A 26810-nucleotide genomic window follows, 5' to 3' on the forward strand; every position below is an offset into this window, starting at 1 on the left:
GGAGAACCTCTGAACTGATCTTAGGAACTCATTTGTCTGTGACAATGACATTTTCTGAGCATCCCTACTGCTGCAATAAAAAGTAAACAAATAAGAAAAACACTATCCTGTAAGTATCGTGTCATATACAGCTCTTTTTTCCCCCCAACTTTAAAGCAACCTATGTATTTTACAGTAAAATTATGAAATGCATTATTTAAAGTAGCTTTCCTTTCATAAATTCAATTTTATGCAATCGTTAAGCCTAGATTGTAGGTATGCTTATCAACAATGAATGCACTGAAGAGAACACTTGAATAACAAAAGCTTCCGAAGCTCCTTCCAAATGTGCAACTGCACAGAACCTGGTACACATGAAAATAATCAAAGAAAATCAGCTACATGCAGGATGATTTATTCCCTAAATAACCTGGTGTTGATGCATTCAACTCATAGGCATTTTGCTAGAAAGGAAGGAAAAGTTTCATCCTGATTTGTTAAACAATTTTCTATTTATTTCTCTATTTAAGTTTATGAATGATCAGCACATCACCGTTAGTGTAATTTTTTTATCTTGCTAGCCCAGAGCTTGAGTGCCTGACAGATAACCTTTGCTAAAGAGGCCTATAATTGTGTATTTCCAACAGATATTTTTAAGTAAAGGGAGAGATGTGTGTCTAACTTAGATAAGGGCTAGAAACCATGTTAAAGGTATATATTGTAGTAAAGCAAAATTCCTTTCCCACTACATTCACAAAAGATATCAAGTTTAGTTGAACTGCATGTATGGAAGAAAGCTCATTTTCATCAGTGTTGGCACAATCTGTTTATCAAGCCTTGCTGGCATTCCCATTGTTCGAGTTTGGAAATTAAAATAATGCAGATTGGTGAAGAGAAAATACAGAAATGTGGGGTTTAGACACTTCAAATTATAGCCAAATCCAAAATGCTTAGCGTTTGCGGATAAGTAACACACTTTTGACGCTTACTCAGCATGATCTCAGTTCCAAACATGAGGTGGCTCTGCTAAACAAAGGTGCCAGTCTTGAGTAAGCAGATTTCCTTTTGGCGTTGGTACATTTCACATTCACAAGCAGAAGTTTCTGATCATGGGCATAAAGAAAAAGAGAAATCGTTGTGAAAGCTATTTAACAGAGAGGAGCTGCCACGTTTGCCTGCTCCCCACTTCAGTCTCCGTCTGCCTGGAGTACAAGCAATTTGCCTAGCCATATTTTAGTCTGCTTATCTTGGCTCTGGCACATTTATAGTTTGTTTCCAGCCTTTTTTGGCTTTTGATCCCACCAACACAAATCTGCAAATTGAAAAAATAGCCTAACATACAACCTTCTGTTTTCATATTTTTTCTCTGGTAGAGTCAATGGTTAAATATTATCACCCCTGCTGTGGTTAACAGGCACGTAAGGGATAAGCCATATATGTTTTGGGTCTCTCTTGCCTTTGCAGCCACAGGATGCAACATCCTCCAGCAGTAGAGTGGAAGGTGTCTGACTCTGGTCCAAGCGGGGGCCCATGGAGGGGCTCACAGCTGCTGCCCGGAGCCGGGCCAGGATCCTCGGCAGTAGCGCTACAGCTCAGCTCAACGCCGCTCTCCCCTGAGCAGCATAATCAATTACTTGTTCTTGTCCATATTTACTCTCCATGCCACATGGCAGACTTTCAGAAGACAAGCCAACAACAGTCGTTGCTCTGGTTCAAAATGAATACTTCCCAAATTAATGACACCAAGGGAGAAGCAGCATCAGTGCAAGCAGGGGCAGGTGAGCTTGCACATATCAAGAACTTCTTCATGGGAAACTTGTCACGCGCAGTCAGATGAGTTCAGACAAAGTACAACGAGGCCGATGTTCCTAGTCACTTTAGCTGACCTTCTGCTAATAGCTGCCATTAACACTTTAGTCAGCAACTTTCCAAGGTAGCTGTGGTTAGGATAAATGGAAAGAATTGTGATTTTCATGATAAAACTGCACCAGTTAGGTGGATGACATCAATGAGTCCAAGTCTGAATGTTTTTAACCTTTTTCTATTAAGACTGTATGAAGTGATTGAATGCAGAGCGTGACGCTAATGAACACATGCTATTCTCTGAAAATTCAGGGGGGAAAGGCTATGCTAATATTATGCTATCAAAGGTCTATCATATTTTACATTTCTACCTATAAGGAAGTTGAGTGTTGACGTAAATGATCATTTTGACAGACAGTTAGCAGGAAGGAGAGTGTACCTGAAGAGGTCAGCTACACATTAAGCCACGTTGCTATTTACATTGAGATGCATGTTTAAAGAGGATTCATGCCCAGAATGCCTAAATTTAATGATGTTATTTACTTAATTTTAAGCCTGCCAGGAAAAAAAAAAAACACAAACAAACTACCTCAGGTTTTATTTTCTCTCTTTTCAGTGTATTCTTATTTAACAACTTCTATGACAGTAAGGGTTTTCTCCCATTAGAAAAAAATAACTTGTGGAATGACAGAAACCTTAGTAAATGTACATTCTACTCATTCTTCTACCAGGTGCATGTTGGAAGAAAGCAGTATACAAATTAACCATTATTTTGTTCCTTAAAATACTAATATTCTAATGCCCTCAATGGTGAGACAAGTTCCCTCCTGCAATTCCTTTAATCAATGAAAAAATACTTTTTTTCTATCTTCTTTTCAGCTGATAAAGCCCTATGCAAAAGACTGCATTTCATTCTGTTCTCATATCTGCAATGCTCCAAAACCAGAGCAATGCACTCAGTTTACGCCAGCGTAAGCCAGACCATAAACCTGGCTCTGTGTTCTTGGAATGGGCTATGGGAAATCATAACAAAAGTGTTGCGGTGTTTCCCAGTTTAGAGGCTAGGCTGCTTCGGCTGTGAAGGTATGCTGTTAGCATATGTGGATAGTTTGTTAATAGACTAAAATTAGCTGTCTTCCTGTCCTTCTGAGAACTGCTCTGTTGTTCCTTGCTTACAAGTTTCATAGGAGGCAATTCTCCATAGAAGTTCCTGAGCAACCATTTTTTTCCATAAGGCCTATTCATTAATGTGTCAGAGTGACAGAAAATATAATTGTTGCTGGTTACTACATGACTTCTAACAGCTGATGAAACATATTTGCCAAGATAACTTACTTTTCACAAAGGTGCCTTTACCTGATATTACAATAACAAGCCCTTTAATTATGAATCAACTGCATCAATGCAGGGACCAGTAGACCAATATAGAAAGCTACCACATCTAACAAGCCAACACACGAACTCCTGATGGACCAAAACACAGGCCCATCCTCCTGTCAATGCTAAGATATCATTTGTAAGGATGCATCACTACAAAGAGTTAAGAGGGACATGACTATCCTATCTCACAAAAACAACTGAGCCCACTTAATATATTTGCTGAAAAGCATCTAAAAAAAAAAATAAATAGTAGTACTGAAATACTTGCCTAACCAGCTGCTAATACCCAAGCATATTTAAATATTAAAACCAAACATGATAGATTTTTAGGTTTATCAGAGCACTGGGATTTTATTTAGTACAGAATGATGCTCCCTGCTTCGTATTTTTTCAGCATTTATCTGCCATCGCATATTCATGTAGAACCTCATCTGCCTACACGATACATCCCATTTTGATGAAAACAATAATCACTGATTAAATAAGCAAGTGGAGTGAGCTGCAGATATGATCAACAAGTCCATTACTCAAATTAGTGAGACCGCTTAAAAGAAAAAAAATCTAGATATTGGGCTGAGCAGGATCTTTTTGTTTGTTTATACCGTGGATATTTTACATGGCATATTTTATATGCAGCATTTTTTTTCACCATCTCCAAAATTAACTTACTGAGAGTTTTGTCTAAAAGAGAAGAAATTAAAATTAAATATGAACGTAGATTTAAAGCAACCGTTCACTTCATCTAATTTATACATTCCCACATCCCTCTGAAATTTTATTTGTACAAGTCAATAAGAAAAATGATTTGTTCATTAGGTTGAGTAATTATAATAAAAAATGCTCAGTTTCTTCCAAGAAAGTGGGAAGAAAGAGACCTTGAGAATGTTTTATGTAAAATAAACTCAGTCACAAGCAGTACCAACACTGCTGCCTTCTCTACCCTGATCGTGGTTGCAGAGCTTTACCTGCAGATCAAGACTCATGAGAAATCTTTGCTTTTCTGGATACAGTAGGTTAAGGTGCCACATTTCCATCTTAAATGTTAAATTTTGGTCATTTCTCAGTTTCTGAAACGTAACTTGCTCTTGCTCTGACTGTGCGTTCCCCACGGGCTGTGATTCACCCTGCCGCCCCACCCTCACCCTTTGCTGTATCAGGATGTGAGAGCCATTCAATCATATCTTCCCCACATCACTTTCAAAATCAGCACGTGCCTAGCAAAACAAAGAGTGGTTCACTGCAGGACTCGTGAAAACGTTCCTCCCTCCCCACTTGGCTTGCTGCTGAAGCCACCCCACCACAGCCCCTCTTTGCAGGGCCACCTCCCGGCTCCAGGCAGGGGAAAGCATGGCAGGCATGCTCCCAAACGCTGAGGTCCAGCGTCTTCTTCAAGACTCGCCAGGCACATTCCCTGCTGTCACACAACACAGTGGCTACCTAACGCTTCGCGCCAATAAAGAAATGGAAAGCGCTCATGCTAAGCTTGCAGGCAGCAGGAAACCTGAGACCACCGTCTCACTGCTGGAAAAGGCAGCAGGAAAGTTCTTTCTGAGAGGCCACGACTTATAGCTTAGTCGCTTAATATTGGTATTAGGTCTTGCCATCTCCCCGCTTAATATGCGGCATAAATCTAGACAAAAAGCGGCCAACAGTCTCACATTGGCTCTGAGAGCAGATGGTCCTTCTGATGCAGCAGGAAAGACGTATCTCAGTAAAGAAGCTTTTTTTTTTTTCATCCCACAATTTATGAGGAAAAAGCAAGAGGAAATATACACTCATCCAATTACGAGCTTCAGTCTCCTAACTGGAGAGAGATGAGTGGTGAGACCCCACTAGCAGAAGGGCCATGCGGTGCTCTCTGTGCCAGGGATGCAGCTGAGAGCACATCCTCCTCCTGCCGAGACTCTGCTGATGAGGCCCTTTCACAAACCTCATTTAAAAGTAAAGTGAATTAGAGTAAACCAGGCCCTTCCCGAAGCTCCTCATGGGCCTGCCACTCCCTTTGATCCCTGAGCTGCAGAATCAACCTGTCGGAGCACATCAATTCAAAGGACCAGAAGGCAAAACAGGGAAAACGGCGTCAGCTAATGGGATTTAACATTAATTCTGCACCAAGCCTGAAAACATGGAAGAACAGGGCCTGGGGGGTGAAAGGGATAATGAACTGAGAGTTGATGGAAGGAAACTTAATTGGTTTTAACAACAGAAGGTCACATTTTGTTACCTTTATTTGGGTTGAGCAATAATCTTATTTTGACAATTTGTGCCAGCTGATGGCCTGCCCCACTCCTTGTTGGGATTGTTTTGGGGTAAGTCAGTGAAAAATGCAGCACTGGGATGAGGGGCACAGACATGTGGCAGAGAGGAGGTCTGAGCGAGAAAACTATAAGGGGAATGTATAGATCCATTAACTGATGAGGAGACAACCAGGAGGGTGGGAGGCTGGTGTTCTCACTCACTTCTGTCCTGAACAGAGCTGTAACCAATACAGTCTTATTTAATCTTGAGAACAGAAGAGAATCAGTGGTTTCACTTCAACTCAAGAAAAGACTATAAAAAAGTCACGTGAATTTAAGTTAGGCAGTCTGTCACCGGCTGATCTCCTGACCCTGCCAAGCCCTAGTGCCTAGCAGACAGAAGGTGACCTGGAGCAACGTTCTGGCTGCTTTTCCCCTCCTGGGTTGCAATGGTTCACAAACCTGGAGGTCCTCCAGGCACTTTGTGATGGTACCCAGCTCTGGCATCTCTTGACACACCACATGTACCAATTTCACATAGAGAAGAAAGATCAGCATGTTTCAGCCTTCAGCTATAGTTCTGTAGCTGCCACCAGCAACATGACTTGAGCCCTGCAAGAAGAGTTTCAGTGCCTACACGATAGCCCCCGTACGAAGGTTTAGCAATGACATTGAACCTCACAGAGCTTGCACAGCCATGGCTCCTGCAAGCCCTTGCCACGGAAACCATCTGGAAGCTACCTTGCACCTGACTGGCACAGCGCATCCCGTCTTTGGAATAAAATAATCTGAGTCAGTACTAAAACATCCTCCAAGGCTGCCCCAATTATTTAAAGCCATAATGTGACACAAGTAACCAATTTGGATTTGTAGACCTTTCAGTGTTCAGCTGCCCCAAGAATGCATTGTTGCAAGATTACTTACTAGAAATTACTTTGGGGCAGTAAACTTTTAAACAGAGATCAACTGTATTTGGAAAAGACTTGGCCCCAAACCAGTTCCTAATGTGGCAAAGAGCGCAATTATCCTGATGAAAGGTTAGGGATGCTTGTGCCTACAGCTGGTTCATCAAGTAATGCTGAATGATGGATACAACTAAACGATGTGCGGCACAGTGGAACATGTGGTACAACGAAGCATCTACGGCCTCATCCACTCTGATCAGCCTGGAGCTACAGAATCAGTCACAAACACACTCAACGGTATTCAGCACCACTATTTATGTATATAAAGATTCAGAAGTATTGTATAAATACATTGCAACTAATAGTGCTGTGCAGGATGAGCAGAAATGAAGTATTCAGTTGTAATAAAGTGCAACTGTAAAAGCCAACTAGCTACTAATTCCACCTGGGATTGCACAGCAAAATGTAGGTCTTGAATTTCTGCACCACCAGGTCGAAGCTTCCACAAGATGCCAAGATCCAAAGTTTTGACTATTTGGCACTAGTCAGTACTACAAAAAAAAAAAAAAAAAAAAGGCTTGGGAGAAAGGGCCGCATTCTGCAGTGCATCCCAAAGGATGAAGCATGCCCAGAGGTGCCCTACTTTCTTCTACCCAAGCTCTGCAGCACTGAACATACGCACAGGTATTGCTCTTGGTCTACAGAGACGTGAGCGCTAAGCCAGGCCTCCTCTGCAGCATTTACAGACTGACAAAGCGGGGTCTGCTTCCTGCAGAAGAGAAGGAAGATGAAGGAGCCTCTTAAGCAACTCTCACGTAAAGGAGTGCACTGGACGATCCCGGCCTCATGCTTCCCACCTCTGTCCTGTAACCACCCTCCTCCACCCCACAGCTCCTGGAGCCTGCGGATTGGAGCATCAGCACGTGGTGTGGTCTTAGGGACTTCACTGAGTGACAGCAGCATGCAGACAGACCGACGCTGGATGCCTCTGTACAAGTTAATACAGCATTTCCCATCAGCGCTCCCCATACAACCCAGGCAGTGAGGCAGCTGGTGGCCAGCTGGCTCTTACCTTGCACCACCGTTCTGGCGGAAAAGGAGTTTCCACTGGATCAGAGTAAAGGGAAGAGGCAGTTGGGACTGTACACTCATGCCACCCTTGATCTGTAACCCCAGTGGGTTACTACTGCATTTCATTTTTACAGAAGCGCTTTTGTAAAAATATCTGTTGTTCCAAAGCAGCTTTAATTCTGTTGCAAAGTATTTCATTCAAATCAGCCCTTCAGCTCATTCACATGCAGTAATCGTGAATAAAAAAAGTCAAATTGCATAACTTAGTATCAAGATAAGACCAGAATTTACGTATAAATTGGTTGAAACATCAAACTCAACTCTTACATTTTTAGCCCTCTTTTGGAGGAAAAGAGTTCATCCATTCACCTATTCCTCTCCTTTCTATTTCAATATCACCACTGAAAGACTGAATGAGAACAACATTTTTGCTCACCCTTTAATGGCCTTTTGGTTTGCAACTATTTAAGAGTGACTTGGGAAAGGTATAATAGCACATGTTGTTGTTCCATCTTTACTTTCAACTGCCACCAGATATTATTTTGCAGCTGTTTTATTGTAAGTTGCATCCTGAAATCTAAACAAAAACGTATCTTAATGGCAATTTCAACAGATTTTTAATTTCCTGAGAGAATTCAGCGAGGCCACGAAGGGAGAGCGTGTTTAAAATGCAATGCTATAATAGGAATGTTTCCCTCTTTCAAGTGGTTTTAGCTTGGAATTTGATAATGATTTTGTTGAATTTTCTTAAAAAAAAAAAAAAAAGGCAAAATAAAGCCTAAATCCAGCTGAAGAGAGATTAAAGAGTTTCTGCTCATAAAACCCAGGTAAACACCACAAGGACCTGTTCTTCTCTGCAGCTTCTGTTACCCACCTCCCAATGAAAGCCACAGAGTAAAAGCCACTTGAAGCAAAGCTGCAGGAGTGCACAGAAAGCCAAACCTGGGATTTTCCCTCATGACCAACATCCCACTACACTCTCAAACCCCACTGGAGCTTCTTGCCCAGGAATGCAATGAGCAGCTGAGTACCATGGGAAGGGCTTGCCAGTATGAGACCACTAGTGGGGAATTTTGCTAACCACAGATTTAGAGTACAAGAGCCATTCTGCACAAAGGACAGCACTCCCCCCCCCCTTTTTTTTTTTGACTTAGTTACCCCAGAGTATTTGTCTACAAAGACAAGTTGTAAGTGAAAAACAGGATTCACAAATAGCCCTGGAGCTGTGAAGGAGAAATAGCTGAGCTGGCAAGATCCCTCATACTGCTCAATGCCTTCCTCAGCCCCAACACGTCAGTTACTCTTACGGAAACACTCTTCTAGATATTATTCTAGCATCCTGAAGACAAAAGACATAACTGTGTTGCCTTGGAACCAATGGTGCACGGTATCAAAACATTGCTGTTATTGTTTATAGATCAGGCTGAATGGCATACAGTGAAGACTCACATTTAATTATCTTTTAGGAGACACTTTATTCTCAGTCATAAGTAAGTAAAAAAAAAAAAAAAATTGCATCCAGAAAACAAATGACAAATAGATAAAACCCCTCTGGGTCTTTGCTGGAGAACTTCCCTGTGAGCAGCTCCAGAGCCAAGACAGAAGAGAAGAGGATATACCAGCCAGGCTGCCCAGCAAGCGCTCAGATGCTGCACTGCCCATCAAACTGTAACGCTTGGCATCTGGGGCTTTCATCTGCCAGGCAGTCCTCTGAGTGGTCTCAGACGCTGCCTCAGATGCTTCAGTTCACATAGGAAGAGATGAAGGGCTGAATGTTTAGCGCTGTAATCAACAAAATAACGTGCTGCCAAGTACAAGGGTACTTTCAGTAATACCACTATTCTAAAAATGTGCTTTATTGATGCATCTTTAATCTGCATTCACTGTAGAGATGCCTGGATAGCCAAACCAGTGTATAATTTGGGGTGCGTTTATTTCTGTTGCCAGACCAAAGGTGCTATGGAGAACATTTCAGAAGTACTAAATATCAAAAAAAGTTACTAAGAGCTGCAGATTTCACAATTCTCCAAGAGCAAAAGCTGCTTTATAGCCTTAAACCCAGGAGGGGAGGTAGAGAAAGAGTAACCTCAGCTGCTACGGCTGCACAGAGAAAGGGTGGGTCTCCCATCACTAACATTTGCCAGGTCAAATAAAATATTATGTTAACACCAGATGTAAATAAAATTTTTAAGCCACAATAATTTCAACATTTCACCCCACCCATTTGTGACCATGTGCAAAACCACTGCTTTGCCAACCACTGATAATTTAACAGTAAAACAGAGAAGTGGGACAGCAAACCAAAAAGATAACCTTCAAAATGTATATAAATCTCAAGCAAATGTGCTGGCGAAGTGAGGAAAGAGGAGGAGAAAAGGTTATTTGAGGGCCTTAAGAAAGAAGCACATCTGAAATTCTCACAGAATGCAGATTCAAGGAAAACACTGATAAAGTTCCTTTTTGGACAGGAAAAAAAGATTCCCTGTGAAGCATTAAGAGTGGATTGACGTCTGGCTTGCCAGATAAAGATATTCTGAGCAAACAAAACCGCATACAATGTCAGCCACAATACTGAGATAAAAACCTCAGGTGCTGGCATCTTAACAGATGTGCTGCAAAAGCTACCTGCGCTGTACTCCCATCTAGATGTACCGATATGATTTACCAGGGCTTCAGTTCAGGATAACATTCAAAAGTGCACTTTAAAGAACGCTGCGTTATTTGCCTAGTGCCCGGTACATGAGCCTATTGGCAAGGCCTGCATTTCAGAGCAGCATTGCAACAGGTGACTCCATATAGGGTGTAAGGTCAAATTGAGGCCTGGAAAGGCAGTACCCTTTACACGGGCTTTCACGTCCAGCACCAGTTTATATATTGCCAGGAAGGAAAGATCTGTAAGAGACAGCTCGGAAGTCTGAATCTCAATAAGACATAGAATTGTTAATTTAAGTCAAGTCAAACTGACGAGAAGTCAGACAGAGAGAGTGTAGAACAGCCTTTTGAGCCAACGGTTTTGGTGATCCTATTTGCCATTACACAGCTTCCACCAACTCTGCGGGTTGTGGGATTTCTCAGTTTGGAACCAACAAGAGGGCACAACTGGGTTTCAGACATTCCTCACAAAGCTAGAGAGCTGTATGGGAAAGCTATGTTCTTGTTTTCAGTTCTAAGAAGAGATTTTTCTGCATTTCCAATATTGCGTTTCAAGCCTGCACATTGCAAAAGCTGAGAACTTTTGCAAAAGCAGATGGACAGCGTAAGTCTGGTTTACTCACTCCATGCAAACTGTATTCTTTCACTCTTTTCTCTCAGTCACCTGCATCAAAGGTTCTGTCATTTGGTCAACTGCCCAAGTGAATACTGGGCAGGTCATGGTAAATTTGAGAGAGCAAAAATCATCCCTGACGTAGTTGATATAAAGTGGTAGTCACCCATGTTTTGGCAGGGAGTGAATCTGGGCCAGTGGCTGAAACAAGGGAATTGCTGTTCTCCCAGGTAGTTCTGGTACCTGAAAAATAACTAGAAAAAGTGCTGAAGCATTTTTCCAAAAGGTTGAACTTCTTTCTAAAACCTGTTGGTTATAATTATTTCCACCTACTACCAGAATGAAAACCTGAAGACCTATTCCATCCACCCCCACCTTTTCACTCTTGGCAAACACTTCACTGCCCAGGGACCTCATTCAGAAGTCATCACTTTGTTTTTGCATTAACCAATATTTCATCCGACTGCTCGCACAGAAGAAGAATATTAAATAATTAATTTTCCTCACAGCCATTTTGCCTCCAGTTTCCATTCTTGATATCCAAAGGCAGCAGCCCCACTATAGCCCCAGCGCAGGACCTGGCCAGGTAAGTTATTAGAGATGAAAGCTGTGAAGATGACAGGTGAGTGAAAGGACATCTTTATCACTACTAGGCTGTCTAACACATTTGGATTTGGGAGGAGTTCAAATAAACCTGTTGATTTTGGGTGGTTATCTTTGCTAACAACTCTCCTAAAGAGTCGGGAGTGCAGGTCTGCTGGAGGAAATGCAGGACAGAGTCAGACTGCCTGTCTGCTGCTGGCTGATTGGGCTGGAAACATCGACCTGAGAAAAAGGTTTACCTACTTCAAAGGGCATCCCTCAAGTTTCTAAAGGAGCATTTAAATCTTTAGATGAATATTGCCTTTTAGCATTAACGTTACCTTGACCATTAGAGACAACACAACGAAACAAGAGCAGGTCAGTCAATAGTTCTCTGCTAGCTCATTTTTCTTAATTTATGAGTGTGATTCTGACTGACAAAGATGATCTCCATAAATTACAACAAATTGGCACCTGTTTAAAGGACCAGTCCCAGTCAGATCATACCATTTACTCCCTGGGGTCTGTAATCACTCTTCCCCAGGTGCTATTTGTATTATGATACACATTTCATTTAAGTTCCAGACCAAAACCTCTATTAAATGTGTCTCATTTGACCAAGTCTTCACAACAAAGGCTTTTATGGAAAATACGGCTATGCAACCTTTATCCTTAACGGGTGCCAAACAGCAAAATTCAAGTGGTTTCACTGGGTTTCATCTAAGTTCCTTTGTTATACCCGATTGCTCATAATTGAAAATGTAGTCGTATCTGCATTCCTGGCTCCATCAATAGGCCACTCTATTTTCTTACTATTCTGAAGCACTCCCCAAGCTTCTGCTAATAATTTTCCTTGACCTTTATTAAAGACCAAGCATTAGCTGGCAATTAGATTTGGTGATCCCTTTGGTGATTGAGGTTCAGTGATTTACTGTAAATTATAAATAGTTCAAATGTTTCATTATGCTTATTCTTTATACAAGCTTTGTGGCCAGGTAAGCACTGACATGACATTCACTGTTAAATGATCTCATTAAACTTCTTAATTTAAGTGGTGCAACACTTCACCTGCCACATTATCCAAGGACTCCTGCAATGCACATTAAACATTCAGCATCAATAGATGCTCTAACGTAGTTCACCTTGTTGAGAGTGAAATTTCAGTCCCTGAACATAAGGGTTGACTACCTGATGCTGTTTGTCAGAGACAATAAATAATGCAAATAGATACCCATGTAAAGTAAGAGGTTAAAGGCATTGTTGCCGTTTTGGCTTTCCCACAGAGTTTTGAAAGAGGCTTTCAAAGAAAAGACTTTAAATCATGAAAACTGCCACTAAAATAAAAAAAAAGTTAAGGAAAAGGAAGGAAGGTGCTGATTTCTTTCATTTCTTTATGAATGCCATGACTGTGAGAGAAGATTTCTTGAGAAACCTGGAGGAATGTGCGCTTTTTTTATTTGCAACCCCAGGCAATAGGAGGGGCAGTCACACAACCTCCCACCTCAGAGTGGCTTGTAGAGGTCTGTCTTTAGCCATTTCATCCCTCATAAAAAAATCCTGCTGAGAGCGTCTAATGGAGCTGAACGGAGTCAAGGTTGGATAATGCACTACATCATTTCACTTGGGCCAACAAATAGCATATTGCCTCATGACTAAAGGGAAACACAGTATTTTTTGTTGGAGGCACCTTTATGTCCAGACTCTGTTTGCCAGCAATTTCTATTGCAGTGACAACTAGAAGCACATGGATTAGAATATCTTTTGTGCTAGGTGCTGGACCTACAGACTCCACAAACTAAACATTAAGTAAACATTAAGGCATGAGGAAGAATGATAGGGGCATCTGAATTTTCCTGGCTTGCATATGCTTTATTTTACACATTTTTAATTGTTTCCCTCCCAAAACGAAAGGTTCTAATATTTTTTTCCCCTGCCTTTATATATTATGATCCTTGACATCTGCTTCTGGATGCCTCTTCTCAAGGATGAAGGGCTCCGAGCAATTGTAATGTAGCCTGTGAACATACCAGACTGCTCCATGGACAGATTTAGGCTTCATCATATAGTATTAACCCCACATACTGAACGTATTTTTCTGACTTATAAGGCTGGATTAGCTTTTATTATCAGACGAGAAGTAGTAAAGGTTTCGGTGTTACAGATGGAATGGCAGATGGGAAGTGAAAGCTTAATGTGAAGCAGCTCTGGATAAAAACTATTAATCCACAAAATTCATATGTTCTTATGCAGGGAAACCTAGCAAAAACCACTACAATATGACTAACCAGTGAGAGAAGTGTAAGCTGCCCCATGCCCATTATCTGACAAATCACGGCATGAAGTCTGAACGGAGGAAAAAAACCTTCAACACCCTATTTACTATTTCCTGGAAAAACAATCAGCTTTCTATGGGTTATGCAGAGAGATAATGCCTTCCTAAAGATTATAAAGAATATTAATTTATACCATCTCCACTACGAAAATGAAATGGACTCATATATATATTTGATGAGATAACATTTTTGAGGGTTTATAGCTGTAATACTCCATATTCAAAAAAATTTAACAGTACCTATAAGTCACTGTCTTTAAAGCTGCAGCACTGAAAAAGGCTTTATGCTTTTTGTTGAAGTGGATGGCATGGAAGGGAAGCACATTTCCACCAGTTCTGGTAACAGAATACTTTGACAGAAAGGGAAGCGAGCAGTTCAGACGCCTGCCCGGCTGCTGAGAGCCCACCACTGCTCTCTGAGGGCGGCTGCAATGGAGAAGCAGAACCTTCAAGAATTTCCCCCATGAAGAAATGAGCACCTAGAATTTTTCCAGCTGAATGGCACTCGTCAGAGTTTGAATGACTGCAAGATACTGCATCATTAGAAAGAATCCATTAACATCAAACTGACTACAGGCTACTCAACAAATCCTGTGATTGTTTATGGCCATGCCTATCTGATCCCATTTGGCCTTGTGGTTTAAATTGTTCCACAGGGAACTAAGAGCAGTTCAGACCGCCACAGGTCATGGCCTCAGCATTACACAATGTTTAGGGTGGACTCAGCATCACAGAAGGATAACTGGATACATCCGATGGAACTAGTCTATAATTATACTAGACCTTCAGCAATTATTCTCCCACAATTTATCTTTCTTGATTCAAAGTGCCACCACTTACCTCTGCCTTTATGGTCTTGAATTAGTCTACTTTTTATCACCAGTGAAGCATTCCTCACTGGGAAAATGAATGATAGGGAATAACAAGCTAGCTTTTCCTAAAACTCAAGAGGTACACAGAGAACTACATACTCTTCTTTACAAGCAAGGATAATATGTCAAAATTGTTAGGTCTCTTCTGTTGGACACCACACGGGTTTAAATTGGAAACAACATGAAATACCATGATTTCTTAATTCAAATCCCCATGTTCCAATATCAGTACAACCTCTGCGACTCTTCTGCTCTTCCCTAACTTTTCTCCCCAAAATCTGTTGCATTTCACTGACAGTGCTTAGAAATGGGAACCAGCAATAAAGCCTTTTGTCAGTTCTCACAAAATCCTTCCTAAGGCATACGCTCATGGTTCTTTTCATTTTTCACTTCAGTGGGGATTTCTGTCTCAGTAGCATCTTCAGGAAGAGACCCATACTTTGAGAGAGATCTTGTGGAAACCTAATCAGTGAAAGGCAGTGAAAACATCTAATATATTTCTTTTCTATTAGTATTAAAAGCATGTTATGTCATCACTCATCAGAAAATCACCCAAAAAAGTTACTTCCCCTTTCATCAATTCATTTCAACATAAAGGAAAACAGAAGTCACAAAAAGGATTTCCTTTTTCCCTCTTCTTGATAGTTCTTACAGTCTAAACCAAACAGTTTAAGAACACTTGGTTTGGGGGGAGGGTTGGGTCTTTTCTGGGTATTTTTTTGTTGTTGGGTTTGGGGTGGTTTTGGGGTGTTTTTGTGGTGGTTTTTTTGGTTCTGTTTTGGTGTTTTGTGGGTTTTTTTTTTTTTTTTGTTTTGTTTTGTTTTTTTTTTTAACACGGACTATCTACTTTTGCACAATGTAGTAAACCTTACGGAATGCAGCTGTGAGGCCTGGGTTACATAAGTCCAGAAAGAATATAATTTCACTTAAAATCACGAGCCTTGTCATGTGGTGGTGTGTGAAGTTCCTTGCCTGATGCCATCTGAATAAAGATATTCATGCAACGTTTGGTGCTGAAAATATAATTGACTCCTAGGAACTTATTTGTCACTTCTACTGTCATTATCCTCTGCAGAAAAACTACTAAAAAAAGTAAGAGGAGAACATTACACCTTCACTGAATCTATATTCATACCTTCAACACTTTCTGAGACATCAAATCAAACTGCTGATAAGAGCCCTGGGAGGGAGGAATTTCTCTATGCCTGGGGTTCATTTGCTGAGCTCCAGTAGTTCCTGCTGCTTTACTCATCCCCTCTTGCAGATGCCCCTTGCTGGAAATAACAACTAAATAGAGCAGCCCCTGCTTCCTCAGTAAAAGTGAAGAACCAGTGCTGCTACCCTGCTCACAGCTGCAGTTCAGCGCAGGTAAGCGGCAGACACATGGGGTACAGTAAGGTGATTTTCTCCTTGGCTAAAGTGTGGCTGTCGGACACCAGCCTCAGCAAGAGGAATCTTCTGCTGTAAGACAGAAGAAACTGCCCCTCTGACCTCTGCTTCTTGCAGCACAGCATGGACATGTCATGTCATTACATCCTTCAATACATATTTCCTTTAGGAACAAAACATGTACATTCTTAAAATACTCATTGTACCTGATTGGATAGTCAGCAGCACTGAGGTTAATGAAGAAATCCCATGGCCAGTCATTCATCTCCATTAAGTCCCTCATGGTCTGCAGGTAGGTGGACAGAAGACTTGCTCCTCCCCAGATAGTTGCCATTCTCCAAGAAGTGACTCTCACATTTGGGTACTGGCTGGCAAACTGGAGCACTTGCCGGTGCAAGTAATTGGATCGCTTTACAGGAGAAAAAAGTAATACATTCAAGTTACTCTGTCCAAAACTGTCCCTCCCTGTATTCACTAACCACCAACTCTACTTGACTCACTGAGCATTTCCATTGCTTTGCGCTCACTTACTATGGTGCACAACCTTCTTTTGCTAAATGCTAATTTAGAAATGTACAGAGAGCCCTGTTTAATTCTTCTTATTACAACTACAGTAATCACTGATCAGTGTAACTAGCTCTTATTTATCATTTGCTATCAGTAGATCCCGAAGGCCTTTCTTAAAGGAGGCAACTGTTACGACCTCCTTTTTACGGTGTGAAGTAAAGTAACTTGCCCAAGGCACCTTGGGTCAGCTCTCCATCCAGTGGGCCACCACTGTCTGCATCAACTTATCAATTGCTGTTAACTAAATGTACAACAGACAGACATGGATAGATACTCATAGACATATAAGGAGAAATGAAGGCTGTTACATAGAGAAGGTAACAAGAAAGTTTAAAAAAAAAAAAAAAGGCTCCGAACGTATAACAGATGGAGAGACAAAAAGTGACATGCACTCTATGCAGCAGAGGTAAAGAGAAGATGAAGATGACAGAGATGGGTAGACTGACAGATGGCAAGACAGGCAATTTATAACCAGTGATATATTACCTTGTCAACATGAATGTAATAAAAATGGTCTTTATGGTAAATAGCCTTAAACATGCGTTGGAGCTGCCGAGAAGCTCTGCCATGAACAACCAAGACAAATGCGATCCTGACTGGGTTGGCTGGCATGTATTCTACGGAGTCCTCATCCCACTGTACATTGTTGTTGGCTTTTCCTGTTCAAAAACAAAACACAGGACATCTCTGAGTGTATCCACAGGGCAGGGTTGCAGAGAGCAGTACACATTTCACCTCAGCCCTTTCTTCAAAAGCAGTTTCTAAGGAAAAGCGAGAAGTCGCAAGGGGTGCCAGCCTGAGCGCCATCAAGATTGAACCCCTCTCCTCCATCACCATACAAGTCATCACCCCATGGGCAGCAGCTATGACAGCCTTCCCCAAACAGCCCTGCCTGCGTGCCTCAAGCTGGACAAGGCTGCACGAACATGGATGAGTACGTGAATCATATCATAGAATATCAGGTTGAAAGGGACCTGAAGGATGATCTGGTCTGACCTTTCTTGGCAAAAGCATGGTCTGGACAAGATGGCCCAGCACCCTATCCAGCTGAATCGAAAAGGTGTTCAATGTTGGGGAATCCACCACTTCCCTGGGGAGATTATTCCCATGGCAGATTGTTCTCATTGTGGAAAATTTTCCGCTTGTGTCCAATGGGAGTCTTCCAGGAGCAGCAGGAGTGAGCAGGGAGGGCTGGGGCAGGTACCTCAGGCAGCTCTGCTGCACTGGGGTGGGTGTTTTTTATAAGGCTGGTGTGATTTGGTGGGGGAAAGATGCTTTCCTGGTGGAGTTGGAGAAATGTTTGAGTTGGACCAAGCTCTACCTAGGTACACACATTTGCATTTTCAAAGGAATTACCTCGAAGTTTCTAAGCACCGTTCAAAGTATTAAAAAAATGACAAGGCCAGCTTAGCCCCTATTCCCCCAGAAAAGACACACACCCCCCCCCTTTATTAAAAGATGTTCACTCCTGTGATCAGCACAGCTCTGCTGAGAAGCTGGTGAAACTCTGCTACTTAACAGCTGCTGAAGATTATCTCAACTGACAGCACTCACTTGTAACAGCAGATGTATTGTGGAACATTTAAATGGCAACCTGCATATCTTCACTTTTTCATGTAGGAGAGAGGTTCTTGCAATCCTATTTAAAATGTATGTTCATTTTTATATTAACAGAGGAATTTCTGGTCTCCATTTACTAAAGCAAACACCACAGTGTAAGGTTAAGACAGGATGCACTGATTAACTGAAAGGCTGGAGGGCAATTTTTACTCAGGAATTTAAAGCACTTTGTTTTTGGTTTGTGTAACAGCTCTTCAACTCAAAAAACTGAACACAATGTAAGAAAAATACAATTTTATGCAAAACCTGACATTCGTTCTTCTGTTAAACAACCTCAAGTGCTCCAACACTGTAAGGACCTTTTTCAACAAAAATTAGTTAGGAAGAACCTGAAATTTTGAATCTAAGCAGGACAAGGAAGGAAAGTGCCTCAAAGCTCAAAACCGCCCTCCAGAACCAACTTTCCTCTTGCATATTTTAACTTTGAACTCTTTTTGAAATCAAAGGCAATATCATTATCTCAAAGTTACTTAGTGTCCGTCCGTCCGTTCCGTCCCCCCCGTCCCCCCCCCACCTCCATCCGTCCCATCCACCCGCATCCCCCACAGGTACAACTTTTCAAAGTCCTAAGATCTGAGCTGTTACTTTGGTTTATTTCCTCTAAAAAAGCAAATCCATTGGACAACTTTGAAAAGTCCGAACTGCTGATTATACGTATTTAATTATTGGAAATGGCCATGCATGAGCTGAACCAGCTAAAAGCAGCAGCTGCAATCATGTGCGAGAATGCCAGCACACCTGCCTTCAAAATACACAACGCTTTGACCAAATAGAATACTTCCAACTCAACGCACTCCTACGTTCTCAATAAATAACCAGCTCAGTAAACCTCCCAGGTGAGGCTAACAACCACAGGTGGGACAGGACTTCAACCTGCTTTGTTTGAAAGTGGTGTCTCCCCTGCTCTCCTACAAAACCAACAGAATTGGGTTGCAAACACTTTTATAGGAACTACTCATCACCTGTTTTTTTTCCCTCACTGTCAGAAAAGCTGGATTTTTCCTACTGTCCGAACAAGAGCCTGGTGAACCAATTAGGTATCTAAGTGAGTTAGAGATAAGTTGATGCCATTTAGCAGATGCCAGGTGTTCAGGGCAGATATTCACACTATTAGAGTTTAAAGTTTCTTCCAGACAACCACTAGAGAGAGATCTCCTGCTGCAATGGGAACAGGAGACCCTGGCTCTCCCACCCAGGGAGATCCACGCCTCCCATAACCCTCCCTTTAAGTTTTTCCTCCTCAGCACTGTTTCCCTAGCAAACTTTCTTCAAGTCAATCTGTTCTTTCCATCCTGGAGCTCCAGGAGTACTCAGTCTCTGGAATAAGGCTCTTTGCTGGTCCATATAAGCAGCTAAAAGGCATCTATGTGCCTATACAGGAATATACGTAGATATTGAGCACTAAAGAGCATACAGAGTCCCAGAGGCTCACTGTCCCATGTAGAAGACCCTCACCTCTCTGCAGCCCCTCAAGGAACATCTATCTGCTCATAAATTAATGCAACTTTAACAGCCCCAGTTGTATTCAGGAATATCCATTGGGAAATTTTTAGCCCCATGAATCACTCTTAACTTTAAATGAGACACCAACAACTTAAATGGTATTTCTTTAAAAAAAACCTCCACCACTAACTCAGTAAGACTCAGATGAACAGCATTAAAAGATTAGAAAAAAAGCTTAAACTTAGTTTCCTCTATCATTTGAGTTTATTATGGCCATTTGCCTATGCACAGTTCTACTGTTTCTCCCACAGAGCTGATGAGCTTCCCAATGCGTGTGCTTAGGCCTTCTGCACAGCGACGGGGACATAAAGGGACTGTGAAAGGAAAGAAAATGTGCTGGCAAGGAGAACTGACAGGGCAATGAAGGGCAATTGCAGTTGCTAAAACAACCCATTTTTCTTTTAAACTGCTTTGATTTCAAGCTGATGATGTCCCATCAATGGACTCAAATATTTTTAGTGGTTTTCATTACATTTTTGGATTCCGCTCTTCTGAAATTAGTGGCTTTCTGCAATGATACGTAGAAGGTGAGGGGAATTTAAAATAGCCATATTGTGGGTCCTTTATTTTGAACTAACGTGCTTTCAATACCCACACTATCATTTATCTAGCAATTATAGAGAACAAAATCCTCCTGAATTTTCATCTGAAATGCCACCTCACTTCATTGTGTTTCTCTAATAAATTCCTGTAGTGACTTATTTTCCTCTCTACTGTTTTCCTACTCTAACCTCTTTTTCCACATGCTCCTTCCTTCCTTCTTTTAGGTTTAGGTTTTTATAGTCCCATTTTCCACCTGCATATTGTTACGGCTTCTTTAATCTAATCCTATTCTTGGCTGCCTGGAATTTCACGAAGGTAAGAATGTTGTATTTTTTCCATCTGTCAGAATATCTGCTACTTCTGCTCTATACTGTTACTTCTTTCATTTTAGCCCATGGCTAATTAGCACCCCCTATTTTGCAGACTACTCCACTGATAAAGAACTAGCCTGGTTTGCAAATAAAATTAAATCTGCAGCAAACCTTCAATTGAGTACCTCTTTACTGAAAAATACAGTAGGACTTCAGAGCTGCATAAACCACGTCAAGATCTGAATAGCTCTAACCACTGCGTTTCTATAAAATTGGTGCATACCAAAGTTTTGCACATCATTTGCACGTCCCCTTTTGGGTGTTAGGACAGAAGATGAGTCAGATGATTTCACTTAACATCGTACCATTCTGCAGTGATAAAAATCTCAAAGGATTTTAAGGTAGTACTTGCATTTGATAGCTCCTTCAGTGCCATCACTACATTGCCATTTGCCACACGCACTAAAGCTCACTCAGGGTGCCAATTTGAGTGGCCTCCACCCTCGGCCACTTCAGTCTAACAAAAAGCAGTTGCCAAGATCACCTTTCTCTCTCTGGTCCCAAACAGCCCTTGAAAAAATTTTCACACCTCTGTTCACTTTCCTCTTTCTCGTTCACCAGGTACAGAGGCGTTAGGGGCAGCTCCTTCCTCTGCGGCACTCCCTACGCTCAGCCTTCACTAACACTTGCTACCGCTCCACATGTCATCATCTGCCTTTTCAAGAAAAATGAGTCAAGCCAAGACAGGAGAACTCCCATTTTCCCCTGCCCCAGTCGCTTGGGGCTGTCTCAGCGGGACTGGAGCTGCACCTCAGAAAGTTCCTCCAAGTGTGGTATTGCCTGTCAAGTGAACTTTCCTATGCATTTAGGGAACTCCCTTTTTCTAGGATGACTTACACAGATCAGTGTATTATAAAGTGTAATAAAAAGCCCACAATGTTAATACAAGGTAAAACAAAACCCATGAATATTATGTTACAGTTACATCTGGGGAGCACAGCTCTAACCTCAGAAATAGCTTTGCACATATGAGTGAGTGGGGAGAGCAAAGGGAGTGCCCTCTTTATAGCCATCTGGCACAGGTGAAACAGTAGCTCTGGCCTGGAAGCAGCAGGACTTGTCTTAAACTTCCTCAAAGTTTGCCGTTTCATTATGCAACAGAAATGGTGGATAGAAGAGTGACTTCTCATGCTGCCTTGCTTTAGAGAAACTGCCACGTGGAACGTCAACAGAAGTGGCCGTGCTCACCCACCTCCTAACAAACATTTTCTAGCCCTCATATCAAAGTGTATTTATTTTGCTATCCTAGACTGAAAACAAAAATGTGGCATTTTGCTCTGTGACAAAATTCCTTTCACAAACTTACTGAGAAAAGCCAAAGTTGCCCTTTTGGCTTCCTGCTCGAAGTGTGACAGGACTGACATCAACATGTGTTAGCAGGAAAACCTGTACCTATTTTTGCAGGTATCAGGAGAATCTCAGCTTTAGTGCAATTTCAACTTGCAGTTTCTAGAGAAATCAATATTCACAATTAAGAGTTTAATCTTCAACTATTGCAGTATTATTAAATGCCAGAATAATAAACATAGTGCAATCATTTTCGTATTTGTTGTGGTGCCACATTATGCTCAATATAACTCACAGCCAACCTGCTAATCTTTTACTTCTATTGCTAATTGAGTACATCAGACTTCTCTAGAAGCATGAAGCAATCTTTTAATGAATTTTGTGAGCCATATTACTTTTTGTAAATCAATCCATCAACTTCTGTTCTCAGCTTGGTATTGTCCTGGCTGTTCAACAGAATACCTCTGCACAGAGATACCTGGATGCTGCTGACTTCATTGGAACACAGCTGCGTGTGTGTACTCTGCTTCGATAGCTTGAATCAATGGATAGAGGACATCAAAAGAGTTATTGCTGTGTAGTTCAGCATGCTATTTACTGCTATTACATCCATAAATGCAATCAGAAGCCCTGTCATTACAGCGGGAGTACTAGCCATAATCACTCCAAAGAGGCAGAGCTCTGCAGTCCCTACTTACAGTCCCGACAGGAGCAGCCCCATTCCCTTCAGTGGGACCATTTCTGCAACAGCCAGCTGAGTGGTAGTTGCCGAACTCAGATTTCCACTATAAACTCCTTCTTTTCAATTACTCACAACTCATAACAGGACAGCAGGTTGAAAATTTCCAGGCTTGGCTTTCATCTGAAAATGTTTTCCATTTTGGTTAGAGCAAAACCAGTTTTGCCTTGTTCAAATGGTGACAAGATTAAAAAAAAAAATCCTTCATCTAGAAAACCCAATTTTTGTAACAGACCTAGTAACAGAAGTAATTGGAGTTATATCAAAACAACAAAAAACTTCACTGAGCAAATTACCAGTGAGCCATCAGGACCTTATGAGAAATCTTTGTCTGAGGGTTGATAACAGCAACATTTACCTGGACTTATTCAGAACTCTTGCTGGACTTAAGGCCCAATGATGCATTACAGCAAGTGCCCCATTTGCCATCAGGCTCGAGAGGGGATGTTCTCTCTTCCTGCAGTACCTTCCAGTGAAGACACCTTGCAGAGGCAAGGTAACTCCAGAAGCACAGCATGTGTTAATCTCACTTAGATGAAAAAGCAATTTTTCCTATACCAGAACCTAGAAGACTATCTTTAGCAACATTAATCCCAACTTTGGGATGCCAATTTTCACCTCCAGTCTAGGAAAATACTCATTTGTTTCCATGGTTGCCCTTACAAACATCCTCAGTGAAAGGAAAGATTTTAGATGAGCACTGATTCCCCCCCCCCAAATTATATTACTAGTTATATGTAAAAAGGCCACTGGTCTATTCAGAGCGTAGAAGACCTCTCTGGCAAATAAGAGTATTCACCAAAACACGGCCTGAGCAGCACGTGCACTTTTGGTGAACATGTATGCTAACAACGAACCGGCCACCCAGAGCTCTGTGTATGACAGACACGTTCTGCTCGCTGCCAGGCCATCGCCTGCTGTCCTGTGCCTCCAAAAAGCAGCATGAGCATCTCAGAGAATGAGCACCTCTGCGTGCCAGCTGACCGCCCAGGTCAAAGAGGGGCTGGGTTCCACCTCTAGCAAAGCCAACCAAGTTCCTGATGAAGATAATTAACGTGACTGGTCATACGTGTGGCTTCTTTTAGTGTGTTCTAACTTGCTCAGCAAAGTAGGAGAGGTGAAATCAGCTGAGAAGATCTGCACAACTGTCCCCAGGGCATAGGGATTTGAGAGAGATGCTTATGGTTTACAGAATGAAATGTTGCTGGTTGTGTTCCGAGGTTTCCTTAAAATTGCTGTTACCCATACTTTTTATCTGTGAGTTAGCATTGAGCACTTTGGATAAAATTTCAGAAATCATGCTGCTATCGAAAAGCAGATATTTAATTTTTTTTTCAGTAATGTTTTATCTCAACAACGCCATTCTAGTATTTTTCACTCTCAGTCTCTACCATGAATTACAGAAGCAATTTGTGATCCTCTATAAGTTCATATGATCAAGTAACCCACAAGCAAAAATCCATGCAAGGTAGGCGGGAAGCAGCAAGACATAATTTACAAGCACTCAATGACTAGTCCATTTAACATTAGAGACAGATTTCAGTAATGTTCTTTCCACGCTGAGCAGAAGCCCTGCCTTGTAACAAAGGGGCTGCTGATGTGGGCTTTTTGAATCTGCTTTAATCATTTCAGAGAATGACAGTATAAACCTAGGGCAGTCAGAGGAGAAGAGCCACTGCCTTACAGCTGGACAATTCCCTTCAGGACATCACTGGAAGTTTCTCACAGTGAGTTTGTGAACTGATAAGCAGCTCTACAGAATTTTATAAAAAAAAGGAAACTCACTGTCATTACAGATTTGGGTTGAGTTCTGCTGCAACACCTGTGCTGGAGAGATTTCTACCTTGCCTATGAACAGAAAAATAAAGTGCATGAAAGAAGGAAGGCAGGCAGAGATTGGACATACGTAGAACGGTTTCATATTCATCTACTGAATCATAAGAAGATGAATTGTTTCTATCTTTTCCCAAGGAAGGGAAAGAAAAAAAAAATTTTTTCTGGTTTGGAATTTGAAAGAAAACATTTCCATCCCAGCTTTGTCATCCTTCTGTTACAGCTATTCAACAGTTATGCTGCATGCATCACTCCCCAGACTCACTCAAGAACCCATTGGGGCAGGTATCATCCATTAAGCAAATCCAGAAAGACACTCTGTACCAGAAAACTTTGTGGATGTTTTTCACATGATTGGAAGAATTCATTGTAAATGAATAAATATAAGAACCTTGAGAACAAAGATAGAAATCTTTTGTATCACAAAATTCTTGAAAGCAGTTGGGATAACACAGGACTTTAAAATCAATCTCAGTACAGGACTCCAGGTTGTGTGTATGCGTGCACACGTGTGCTGCGACAGCACATTTATATCCACTGAATTTCAAAGAAAACCAGGGAGCATTTGGTTTGAAGCAGTCTGCCATATTTCAAACAAAGACTTCGTTCTTTCTTGCAGTCAATCTCGAGTAGTTACTGAAACCATTTTTTATGATTTGCAAATGACCGACTAATTATCAGATACAGATACACTGCACTTGCAACACACACTAAACTTAATTTACTACGATACTTATCTAGGCAGGCCAATAATCTCAGTAACAAGCTTGCTTTTCTGACTATTCTAATTATGAAAACCGTAGCATTCCTGAGAGACAAATCTCAATTATTTGTAGCTTTGCTTGAGTGTATTAGCCAAGTATTTTCTCCCCTTTCCCACTGACTCTCATGAATAAATAAATAACACTCAAAAGCAACAGTAAATTAATTAATGTTGAATTAGAATGAAATTCCTAATAATAATATTTATCATATCAATTAACAGCCAATTAGTTCATCATGATCAGTATTATTAGGGTGAATACAAAATGCCTTTTAAGTGAGCATTAGGTTATTTTTACTATATTCAGTGATATTACTGGACTTTAGAAAGATAATATAAAGCAGATCCAACAACATACACAAATATTTCTTGCAAAGACTGTTCACTTCTCTTGCACCTTATACCTTAGTTTGACCTAACATTTGGGAGGCAATGCTCTTGAATACCACAAAAAAGAGGAAGACCACTATTTACAGGTACGTGTATCATTTCAGCCCTAAGAAAATGCTCCAATGAAAGAGAGCTTTTCCCAGCTTCGCTCTCAGCACTAACCAGCAGCCCGTCCTGAGTGGGATCCCCAGCTCAGAGTCAAAACTTGTGGAGACCAACCATCTAATCACAGAAACCAGGAGTAATGCCTGAACACACCAGTTCTGTGACAACACGTTCAAGGGGAAAGAAAAAAAGCAGTCCTGCCTTTTACGGTTTACACATAAGGTGTGAAGGTTTTCTTAATGTGTGGAACCACCCTCCTCCTCCCAGCGAGCTCACTGCAGAGCAAGACACTTCATTCAAGTCTTGTGGCCCAAGAGCTGACTCCCATCCAGCAGAGCGACTGCTGTCAGGGAAACCTTGTGCTCATTAGGAGGGGAGAGGTTACAGAAACAAAAAAAGGAGTGAAATGGTTGAGATGAGGCATGTGTTTAGATAACTTATCCACCACCAACTGTTGCTAAGGATGCTCCTTTCAACAGTCCAAAACTGATGAGAACAGGAATTTGTCAGATGAGATAAGTCATCCCACCACTCCCAAGAAAATTGATGACGCAAATCCAAACTGAAGCATTTATAAAGCCTCATCCACTACTTGCATTTTCTGGGCACAGCTATACCAGCAGTACTGTGGCTTCTACAGAAACACCACTGCAGCACTGAGAGGTATCCCGTTCCTCTGCCCAGCTTGTTTAGCTGGCTCATGCTACAGGCCACTGGCCACCAGCAAGTGCTCCCCAGAGAGCCACTCACCAGTGCTGCTGGCGATCGAGCTGCCTGCAGTGCCCTGCCAGGCTGATCAGGGACAGTGGTGAGATTCACACCGCCCAAAGTGCAGCAATAAAATTTAGGTGCCTAATCTAACACATCAGCCTCTTCAAAGTCTGTGGAGACAGAAGGACTCTCCAGAGGCTGTTCAAGCAATCGCAATAGCAGCAGAATTGGCCACAGTGGCAACAAGGCTCCTTTACAAGGCTCCTTTCTGCTGATAGAATCAGGTTTCTCCAAGGCAACAGTGGTGGACCACATGTACATCAGTCTCCTCCTGGTACAGTACAGATGTTTCCTGGGGACATAGGTGATGGAAGCCCAGAGGTGCTCCCAGGTCCTGCAGTTTGCCCTAAGGGTGCCTAAATCAGACAATCAGCTACTGATTTAGGTGACCTGAACTACACATCAGAGGATGCCAGCCCTCTCGCTACAGGCTGATTACACCCCAACTTGGACACCAATGACAGGCTCACCACCATTCCTGCCAAAATAAACCAAGGGCTTCA

General features: G+C 41.7%; 1 protein-coding gene across 1 annotated transcript in view; it reads right to left on the bottom strand.

The window, feature by feature from the left end:
• Positions 1 to 26810, bottom strand: part of XYLT1 (xylosyltransferase I) — a 103792-nt gene that overhangs the window by 45659 nt on the left and 31323 nt on the right. Inside the window, exons 4-5 of the mRNA XM_009886609.1 lie at positions 16869 to 17041; positions 16022 to 16224 (exon numbers count right to left, since the gene is read on the bottom strand). Coding sequence (XP_009884911.1) covers positions 16022 to 16224; positions 16869 to 17041 — 376 coding nt within the window. The remainder of the gene's footprint in view (positions 1 to 16021; positions 16225 to 16868; positions 17042 to 26810) is intronic.

This window comes from Charadrius vociferus, unplaced genomic scaffold, assembly GCF_000708025.1.
Source record: "Charadrius vociferus isolate BGI_N301 unplaced genomic scaffold, ASM70802v2 scaffold46, whole genome shotgun sequence".
NCBI lineage: Eukaryota > Metazoa > Chordata > Aves > Charadriiformes > Charadriidae > Charadrius > Charadrius vociferus.